The sequence below is a fragment of the Micrasema longulum genome, unplaced genomic scaffold, assembly GCF_059751315.1.
Source record: "Micrasema longulum isolate JH-2025_06_02 unplaced genomic scaffold, ASM5975131v1 h1tg000452l, whole genome shotgun sequence".
NCBI classification, from domain to species: Eukaryota; Metazoa; Arthropoda; class Insecta; order Trichoptera; family Brachycentridae; genus Micrasema; species Micrasema longulum.
In genome coordinates, this window is record NW_028277651.1 from 586,032 (window position 1) to 597,407 (window position 11,376).

At 33.7% G+C, this 11,376-nt stretch overlaps 1 protein-coding gene across 2 annotated transcripts; it reads left to right on the forward strand.

Moving 5' to 3' along the window:
• Positions 1–1,678: 1,678 nt before the first annotated feature.
• ECSIT (evolutionarily conserved signaling intermediate in Toll pathway, mitochondrial) lies at positions 1,679–10,035 on the forward strand. Of its 2 annotated transcripts, XM_088226625.1 has the most exons (6): positions 1,679–2,301; positions 4,720–4,946; positions 6,969–7,347; positions 8,315–8,425; positions 8,771–8,967; positions 9,901–10,035. In XM_088226625.1, exons 1-5 carry the CDS (start codon positions 1,917–1,919, stop codon positions 8,920–8,922), a joined length of 1,254 nt encoding a protein of 417 aa, XP_088082751.1. In that variant the 5' UTR covers positions 1,679–1,916; the 3' UTR covers positions 8,923–8,967; positions 9,901–10,035. The 2 variants fall into 2 exon arrangements, with proteins under 2 accessions (XP_088082751.1, XP_088082750.1); XM_088226624.1 differs by lacking the exon at positions 9,901–10,035 and having other exon boundaries at positions 8,771–9,808.
• The last annotated feature ends 1,341 nt before the right edge of the window (positions 10,036–11,376 follow it).

Genomic DNA, 11,376 nt, shown 5'->3' on the forward strand with positions numbered 1-11,376 from the left:
AGACATTTCAGTCAACATTTAATACTCTAATTTTTGCCGCTTGTAAAAATACATTTTTATATCCATTTTCCCGTAGGGACGGAATTCCTAATTGCAGAATATTCATTGGTCTTGTGCACTTTTAAAGTGCATAACCTACTTCCATTGCCCCTAAGGACAATTAGTAAATAGGTACTATAATTATAAAATTGCTACTATCCTCCTCCATGAATGCCTTAAATAGACAAGCCATGCATGCATTTAATCCTCATGAGAGTTGATTAAAATTTATCACGGGTCATACATAGTCCATTGATGGATGACACACACTCGTGCAATGATTTTACTTGAAATATCGAGCAACGGCCGATGAAGCAAGTCATTATTTTATATTCAATACAATACATAAAATCTGCAGGACTAACAGTATCGCACAGAAAACGTCCACCTAGATAAGAGAAACGGTCTGCAGTACATTTACGCCATGAATATATGAAGAACGAAGGAACGTGGCCTATAAAGAGACCACAAGGCATGGTAACGCCAAACAGTCAGCCCAACGAGTCAGCTCAACGCAGTCACTCAGTTTCAGCATGTAATGCGTCAGTGCAGTTACTTCAACCCCTCATCACCGTTTCACTCGCGCGACATAAATTCATAATTTATTCGCCATGTAATAAATCCACACATCTCTCCAGTACGGATCACGGACGTTACTATGTCTTGTCGTTTATTTGATCAAATATTTTTGATGTATTTAAAATGTAACAAATAAGTGATCTAAACTCTTGCTGTTTCTCCGGCTATACTCCGACTGCGGTGGGGTGTCTTCAACTAACACACAACTGCTACCCCCTACAAGTTTTCAAACCTTTTATACATTAAAATAAACTTATCAATATGAAAGAACAATATGCTTCATGTAAATACAAATAGCCTTTACTGTTTTATATAATCTAAAATGGTTTTTTATTAACATTAAATTGAATACCGTTTTATTTCTAGTATTTAACTGACATCCACCTTTTATCCCCGGTATTCATTTTTTTTCTTGTTCAATTATCTTCGAACATAGAGCCTTTACGTCAAATTATTGTATGGCTATGATATAACACGAGTCTACACGGATGCGAGACTTGATATATCTCAATTATTTATTTAAATAATGAATTTATATTTTTCATAATTTTCAAATGGACATTTTCACGTCGGATTTTTAAAGTAAGATTTGTAACCATATGCTGAATTTTAATACAAAACATTATTCCGACTTTTGATATGTTAATCTTCAAGTATTTGTTGGATTTGGTCATGCCATGTCTTTCTCGGTCTTCCTCTATTTCTGCATCCATCAACATTCACACTGTAAATATTCTTAGCCGTTCTTTCGCTGTCCATTCGTTCTACATGTCCAAACCAGCGCAGAGCTCCTTTCTTGATTTTGTTGATAATTCTTGTCTCAGCCTTACATAATGTACGTATCTCAACATTTGTGCATCTATCGTTTTAGTTTGAAGACCTATTCTACATAAAACTTTCATTTCTCGTTTTTATTTGCATTTTTTTGAATATTCAAAAATTAAATATTCTCTTATATAACTTAGCCATGAACTGCCCCATTTTTGTTTAATGTAGGTACTAAACTATTTTGATTGTATTTTTGTGCGATTTTATTTATTTGTGGAGCGGGCAATACTGCACAGATTTTAAATGATTTAACCTATATTTTATCTGTCATTCCGTCAGATTATTATGCAAGTCTGCGGGTAAATGAATATTATCATATTTGTGGAAAACTGTCAAGAAATCTATACGCAAAACTTTTATTCGTTTATCACGCAGCAATAATAATGGAATCATCTCGAATGTCGGTTATGTGCAGATGAGTTTCACACCGGTTATTTTTAATTCAACTTTATAGACCGTATATTTTTAAAATGTCGTTAAGGTGTATGTTCAATTTATTGAGGCCGCAGGTGACAACCTCACTGTCTGTGCGGCTGCAACACGCCGAAAAGGACATCGTTCCCTACGATGGATTTGCAAAGGCAGCGGTAAAGAATAAAAAAACTTATATCCAGATGATCAACATGTACATAGACAATGACAAGAGACGAAGAGGTCACGTGGAGTTTATATACGCTGCGATGAAGTATTTGGAGGAATTTGGAGTCCATAAAGACCTGGAGGTGTACAAAACTTTGCTCGAAGTGCTCCCGAAAGGAAGGTTCATTCCGACCAATATATATCAGGCAGAATTCATGCATTTCCCCAAGCAGCAACAGTGCGCCGTAGATCTTCTGGAGAAAATGGAGGACAATGGTAAAACTACTAATAAACAGTAACAAAGGGGGTTGACGGTGAAGCTTTTATGGCTGCTTACAGAAAAAAACTATTCTTTTTTATCAAAAACATTAAAGTTTGTAAGTGAAAATTCTTGATGGAAGTTCGTTGTAATTTATTATAGAAAGAAAATACGAGTGATACTTTAATCCACAAATTTGGAATATCCAGTAACCGCTTTCATCGCTTTCGCAACATCTTCGAGACATAATATATTTAAGTTGTTTCTTTATCCTTCTTCTTTCCTTCCCATCCCCTCTCATCTCTTCATAGTATAGTGCTAATTTTTTATGTATTTTTATTTTCTTTATCTTTGTTTTTAATTTTTGTATAAAATTGTAAGATTCAATATGTCCATGTACTTGTAATTTTCTCAAACTGAACGGTTTGGGTTGGTAAGCAAGAAATTGCCTTAAGGCAATATGTCCGCCCTTATATGTATATAAATTGTAAATGTATATAAAGTGTTAAATAAATAAATATATATACAGTACTAAACATAATATATGTACAATAATTAACCTCATTATAATAACTCATTAGTTAACCTGAAACACCTTGTTAATGATCCTTAAGACAAAAATAATTCAATTTAATTTACTCTCATATAATTTTGAATTCTTTATCCTTACCTCCGTTTTGTATAAATACATTGAATTTGTTAATAACGATTCCAGTCTCGAAGATGTCGCGAAAGCGATGAAACCGGTCACTGGATATTCCAAATTTGTGGATTAAAGTATCACTCGTCTTTTATTTCTATAATGAATCCATTTTATTACTTTTTTTTGCTCCACAACATGCCGAATTACAGTGGTGAATTACAGCACAGAACACCCAGACTTGAAAAAAATCATATTTAATTTTTGTGTTCTCGCTGAGAATTGAACTTTCCGTGCGTGAGTTAAACGTCTCAACCACTACATCACGGAGGCCACTAATATTTTATAAATGTACTATTATGTATATATGTGTCTGTATCCGGGCGGATAAAGAACGCAGCTATGTGTGTGAAATACAGCCACATAGAATCCTGAACGAGTGTTTTTGATTTGATGGCTACTCTCATGTAAAAATCCTGATAAAAGAAATCGAGTGAAGAAAAGTTCGCCTTGGCATGTTTGCCTACCATGCTCGAGGTTCTGGGTTCGATTCCTCTAAGGGTCAACATGACTTATATGTTTATTTATTTACTATCTACATATGGCTTACTTTTACACGACAAGTATAAAATTAAATTTCTAGTCTTTTATGGTATAGCAAGTAATTACTTATCTAATAAACGACAATTTAAGTATCGAATAACATTGTGCTTTAAATACATAAATAAAGATAAAATCTGCATTAAAGTAAGTTGGTACATAATTAATTGTATGATTTGGAAAATTATAACAGTTTTAGTCAAAAAAATTAAGTTTACAGTAGGTATTATTTGAGTGTAGGTAATATAGAAAAAGTTAGAGTGATGTTTACTGCATTTGAATAATTTAAGTTATTTTGATTTTATCGCTGTAAGAATTTTCACTCTAAAAACAGATAATGGAAAACGAAACATATCAATTTCTCCATACTCATTTCCAAGCCAGTGTAGAAGACAATATAATTTATATAACGCCATTTTTGTGAAAATCACCTCAAGGGCGTTGTACAATAAATATCTCAACACGTCTTGCAGCTACATAGCGCATGGACGGTTGGAATTCTAGTTCCCTATGTTTCAGGTATATTTTTGATTTATTTTGTTATAATTTCAGAGCAATAATTTGCTCCTACTTAAAGAGAAGCCCGTTAGCTCTATTGAATGGATCAAAAGCATTCAAATTTTTGGTTTGGTTTTTAGTTCAACAACAAATATGTAATAGACGGTTTCGGTTTGCGCTTGCAATTCTCGACCTGAGTACCTACAGCCCGTTGTATTGCTGTAAACTGTAGCTAACTTTGTGATTGATAATCATAAAATGATTTTGGCGACTTGACTCTATAAGCCAGTGGCGTATATTTACTCTCAAGTTATAATATATTTGGCACTGTTTTATTCATTTATTTGGTCTTAAAATAGTACAAACATAATAAATAAAAGTCCTAATATTAACTTTATTCTAATTATTAATAAACTATATACTAATCATCAATATTTATAAACTAAACACATTTCAAATTTACACTTCATCATAACACATATGGTAACGAAAAAGATTAAGTAAAGAAAAATTCAATTTTTGGAAGATCTGTTGATAAATTCATGCAAAAGGACACAATCACTGAACCACTCACCGACCACTGCAACAGTACATAGATAGTTTTGAGATATTAATATTTTTTGTACATTTTGTTTCTTTGCTCAAGTGTTTCGTTTTGTTTTATGATTTTATGTTTTATGACTTATCATGTCTACAGGAGTAATACCCGACTTTGACATGCAAGACATTCTGATGACGGTATTTGGTAAGCGCGGGATCCCTCTGCGCAAATTCTGGCGCATGATGTACTGGATGCCGAAGTTCCGGAACCTGAGTCCCTGGTACCTCCCCCACAACCTGCCAAACGAAGCCATGGAGTTGGCGCAGATGGCCATCCAAAGAATCACCAGTGTGGATATCGACACCAAGATTACAGTGTTTCAGGTGATTCATTCAATAGTCATTTGAAGGTGAAATAGAAGACTCGATGAAGATGGAAAATAATTAGTACGATTCCTCCCTGTGAGAGATGTACCAACTTAACCTATATTATTGCTATTTTCTAAATGTTTATATGCCTTAAGGCAATATTTTTCAACCTTTTTGAACACACGACCCCTTTACGAATAAAGAAAATCTAGCAACCCCCCAGACCTTAATTTTATTGTACTACTCATATACCAGTGATTTCAATGACGGTGTATATGATTATCTCTCTATTGAAACCATATTATTATTAATCGAGAAATAAAGTGCAAGGTAGTAGCAGCAGCACGATCTATAAGATTCATACAGTATGTGTACGAGACGCGTTTCCGCCTCGCATAAAGAATTGTGAGACTGTAAAATCTCAGTAGGGCGCTGGTATTCTCCTGCGAGCTGCGATAGGTATCAGTAGCCCGTAGGTATGAATATTTATTCAAAATACTGTCGGCTGACAGTGGCGGCTAGCAGGTTGTAAATCCGCTTCTGGATTCGGCTGAGTCCAGAAAAGGTGCAGTGAAGATCTGAAGATGAAGTGGCGAAGTAATCGGGCAGAGTAGAGTTAAAAGAGAGTGTTTACTGTTTTCGAACGATATCTTTATTTCTCACATGTGCACATATTTATACAAGGTTATAAAATCTGACCCTACGGTTAACTCAGGTATGGGAATCGTGCCGGCCCCCCACTCTTGCCAAGTATTCTCCCGAGCGGCCAACGTAAATAGGCGCCCTCTAGCCAACGTATAAGCCCCGACCCCCGCCCCCGTTCCTCCATTGCACAATCGAGCGCCGACTAGAGTGGATGTGAAAGGGCCGCTAGCTTGACACGCTCCGCTCAATTTGTCCTTTATTCGGCGGCGGCCGGTTAGACACGGAATTAGCCTCGCAGACTCATACATACTAGGTTACATATTAAATACAACTAAAATAATGAATGAAACATTTATACTAACATACAATAATAAAAGAAAGGACTATGACGTCAGCTACAGTATGCTTAAAATGGAATTTCATTTCCATAAGATTGACGGTTTCTGGAAGAAAAATATAAATATCCAGCTGGAAAGGGAAGCTTTGAAATTATTAGTGCCATTCCTACTATATTAAGCAACATTCTCTTCCAATCGTGGACATAAAAACCAAAAATAGAAGTAGACTCTGAATATAAAATATTTTGGTTATTTGCATCTCAAAAATATAACCTTGATTTGACAAATTGTTAAAAAATAAACAGGCACACCTTTCTCATTGGAATTGTTGTAGTGTAGGATCTAAAACCCTTGTTTTTTGCTTTTTTTGCCTTGCTTGTGACCGCAACCCCTCAAGCGAGGTGTTGCGACCTCCCTGGAGGTTGGACCTACAGGTTGAAAAACATTGCCTGAAGGTATTATAGTATATTTTTACAAATCGGCAATAACGCTGAAAATGCATAAAACATTTGGAGCGGATTTTTACAATTCTAATTATATAACTATCAATGCATAAAAAACTAGTTTTCATTCATAATTTCTGTACCTCAGAGGCAGACGGATGCAAATCCAGAATTTGATGAAATAACATTTCGACTTTCGTATCCAGTTTATGATCATGTCTATTAATTTTGAAGAAATGTAAGTCTTATAATGAAACAACCAATGTATTAAGATACTGAAAATACAAATTAATGTTCTGAATTATTAGAAATCACTTACTTAGAGAAAGTAGATTATTTAGGCCATTGTTGAACATTTGGATTTGCATCCATCTGCCTCTGAGGTGCAGATTTTCGGGTTTAAAAATAAGCACGTATAAAACAGCTCGCTGTTGACATCACGTTACTTTGCACTCTTACATAACATAATACGTGCCGTTTGTCCACTATGTAATGGCATGTGCAAGAACCGTAGTTTCCTATTGGTTTATCAATTCCTCTTCACAGAACTCATTTTAGATGGTTTAATTTATACATGCCCTATAATTATTAAATATTTCTATAACTTTCAGACGGATGATGTAGAAGCGGCAATAGACAAAACGTGGATCATTTCTGCACAAAGTCCCGCCCAAATATCACTGCTAGCAACCGAAGCATTAAAACGAAAAGAAATAGCCGAAAAAAAACTTGAAAAACAAAAATTAGAAAAGGAAAATAAAAAGATTCACGAGTCAAAAAATGAAAAACTAGAAGACCGAAATGTAGAAACGAATACAAATAATAGAATTAATAATCCAGAGGAAATTGAACCCCGGGATTCCTCAGATGATGTTGAGCCTTTGACTGTACGAGGACCCTACATGGTTCACCTTAGAGATCAGCTGGTCTCATATTTTATACTCCTTGGACCTGTAATCAACAGACCGGTAGAATTTGTAGATTCCGATGGTAGGTGTTATTTTTATTCTTCATGTTGCACAAAGTGAATAATATGCAAATATAATGAGGAAGTTAAAAAAAAAAAAACATGTTAATAGACTGTCGAACTAAGGCCAAAAAAAATATTGTTATATTTCGTATCATCATCGCTATGATTTTTGTAACTTTGAAATTACTCTAGTTTAGTTGTCGACGGTGAGTTGTCCTGACTGATGAGTTGGCTTCCCGGAAACTGGAAATTTATCCAACGCTGTAGTTGATTGGTTGATTAGCTAGAACTTTCAACGTAGTTCATTTTTATAATTTTTTTCATACATTTTTGAGAAACTTCATCATACAATTAAATGCTCTAATTTTTATCACATATAAGAAAACATTATATCATATTTGTGAACTACACACTGAACTTCCTCGTTTGATTTGAGATGGTATCCTCTACTGAGGCTGTTCTAGTTTGAAATATTGAATCCTTAAAAAATGTGTAAATAATTTAATATGTGAATTTGTCTCGTTCGATGCAGGTGGCCTAGTAAAAAAAACAAATAGAAAATGATGAAACATAATTTATAAATAACATTAGTAACAAAAAAAAAAATGTGAAACGAACTCCCTCTCTAAACACAAGTATCTACTTTATTAGAGAGGTAGAAACGTTATATATAAGATGTTCTGTATATTTACCTATTTTGTATTTCAAAAATGTATTTTGTAAAAAAAAAAATATTCAATAAAAAAAAATTAAATAAACTTCAGAATAAAAGAAACATAACTCAGACCCCCAAACTTTTTTTTGTACTTCTTTGTCCAGAGTAAATTTTGCTTTACCTTACATTTGTGATCCAACTATTACTCCTATAAATCCCGTGCCATACAAAGCCGTGAACTTTAAAAGACGCTATAAGAATAACATATTAGCTTAAAAAAATGTATTATTAATAATTAAAAGTATTGTGTTTTAATCTTAGTTTTATTTTAGATATAATAAACTTGAAAGTTCCGGGTCCATTTGGATTTTCTTCACCACCTGCCTTGAAGCCATCTATCCATGAACAAGATGATGGAACGATATTAGCAATTTGTGCAACTGGTAAATAGATCACAATATATTTTTTCGATAATTTGTATTACAGTAAAACAACAATTATCCGGATTAATGAGTGCCAGACGTTATCCGGATATGCAGAAATCTGGATAATTAGATTAACCATTAAATTAAGGGAGAGCAAAAACAAGAAAAAAATATTTTATAATCAGCTTGTTTCTGTCATGTATATGATGCAATGTGCCCTTTTTTGTGCGATTTCTCATACGATGAGCCTGTTTTCATCGTGACCCCATTTTTTAAGACAATTTAAGGGTTAATGAATATTACTCTTTGATATTGATTACTAATCTCAGATTTAGTTCACAAAATGCTTTTTCAAATTTTCAGGTTCTTCGTCAAGAGATTCCTTGCTGTCGTGGATTCGACTATTGGAGAAAAATGGAAATCCCGGTTTGGGAAATATCGGAGTAGTCTTTACACTTATTGGTCCTTCCTCAGACCTGGTTATCCAAAGCACAGAACCTGCTACAATGGAATAACACCCATTTCCTCTGTAACAAATGTGATGTGAGGATTCTAAGAGTGTAATATACTTTTACCATGTTGTGAATTTTATTTATTAACTAGCAAAATACTACATGCATTTATTAAATACAGAGACACAGCCTATAGTGACACAACCAGGAACAATCTATGCAATCAATGTTTATTTTGTTTATTTATTTGTTTATTTATTTTTTGCACCACAACAGGCCAGAAGGCCCAATTACAGTGGTGAAGTACATCACAGAACACCCAGGCTTGAGAAAAATCACATTTTAATTTTTGTGTTCTCACCGAGAATCGAACCCGGAACCTTTCGTGTGTGAGTCAAGCGTCTTGACCACTACACCACGGAGGCCGCCCAATGTTGTTGCATATACTGAAAATATATGTGTTAAACAGCCATTTTGATTTATCCATTGGGTAGAACATGTTTTAGAAGAAGTTCGATCAAGATATTTTCACGAAGAATTACTAGAATAAAGGAAAATGATGTATAAAAAATACTTTTCACGTAATCAATAATTTTCATTGCTTCTTGGTCTAATCGGATCCATCTCCGATGAGTATAAGTTAACAATACAAAATCATATAATAATTCATAAAATTCAAACCTCAGTAAATTTCCTACTACATTATGTAAAATTTAGCAAATGCATTTTTTCTAGTTGAATTACTGGTTCCCATGTTTGATTATAATTTCTACAGTTCTACCATAAAGATAACTCCAAAAGTTAACCAATTTACTGGTAATTTAGGAAGCCTTGAACTACTGTAAATTGTTATTTTAACCAAAGTAAATTCAATGGATCAAAGTTTTATTGCAATGATTTATCACAGTTGTAATGTATTTTATAGTTTTAATAAATCGTTATAATTGTTTGTTGTTGTTTTTTTTATTTAATACAGAGATAATTATTTTTAATTTACAAAAAAATATTTTCAAATCTTAATATTCCGATAATAATTTGTAGAGATCTGTGCAGAATGCAACTAAGACAAGCATTATCAACAAAAAAAGATATGGGCGTTGGATGGTTTGGACATGTAGAGCGAATGGACAGCAAAAGAACAGCTAAGAAGATTTACGATGCGAATGTTGATGGATGCAGAAAACCAGAAATGCCGATAAAGACACGGCATGACCAAATTCAACAAATACTTGAAGACGGACACATCGAAAGTTAGAATAATCGGGGTGTCAGAATATAGAGAGTGGCCTTCTCTTCTCAGCCTGCCCCCGTGGGGATATTGCTTGACTAAATATTCCTAAGTAGTAAATACACCCAAAACAAAATACTGTATGATAAGGATTATCATCACTATCCCCCTTTCCACATTCCATTGTGCATAGGACATTCCATTGGTAAATCAAACGCAGCGTAGTTCGATCATCTGTTACAAAAAGGTAAGATGATCAGTCTTACGCTTCAGGTGTCAGTCCAGGAACAATGAAATATTGCAGTTCATAAAACCCTTAAAATCAATATTTTACGTCCACCCAGGCAGGAATCGAACCCAGGACATCAAGAATGGTAGGCGAATTTGCCAACCACTACACAACGAGGCGGACTTATCTCCACTCGATTTCCTTATTCTGGACTTTTACCCGAGAGCAGCCATCGAGCGGAAAACACTTGTCCAGGGCTCTCGTCCTATTTCACACGCGTACTGTATTAAATTTAGATAAATCTAAAAAGCTTGTCAAATAAAATAATTTTTAATGAAAAATAATTTATTTCTTTGCTTATGTATCTACTTATGTTATATTGTAGTTATGTAACAATACACATATTTACAAACAAACTAGTCAATTCGGAATAAATAGTAATGTAGACATACTGCCTACATCTTAATACAATTTGATATACACTAAGTTCCAAATCTAATGCACCAACCTTAGAAAAACTACAACAATCGCACGGTTGGAACTCACATAAGGCAAATTTTTAAGATAGTCTTTATTTAAATGTAAATATTATTACAAATTATGTAGTGTGATGTATATAAATAATTATATAAAGCTATTACATATCAAAATCAATGGAAAACAAATTTAAAAATTAGAACTTTACATGTTTTGCCTATATATTTTAAAACTGTTGCAAATGGCATTTTTTTCAATTTCATTTTCTAATTATTCGTGATAACTGAAACATTTTTATTTATTTATTTAATATACCGCACATCCGATAAAATAGTCATAACTAAAAAGCAGAATTTCCAGGAGCTTTATTTATTCTTCTTTTCACCCTGTACTTCCTGACGGGACTTGTAAGTTTATTAGCCTATATCTAAATACTTGTAATAATTACTTATCATTTTCTACCTGATGGGACATCTAGGTTCACTTTCACACCAATCGGCAAATTTAATGACTGTTTATCACGCATATTTTCAAAATGACGGCATTTATAACAATACCGGTGACATTATGAAACGTTGGGTTT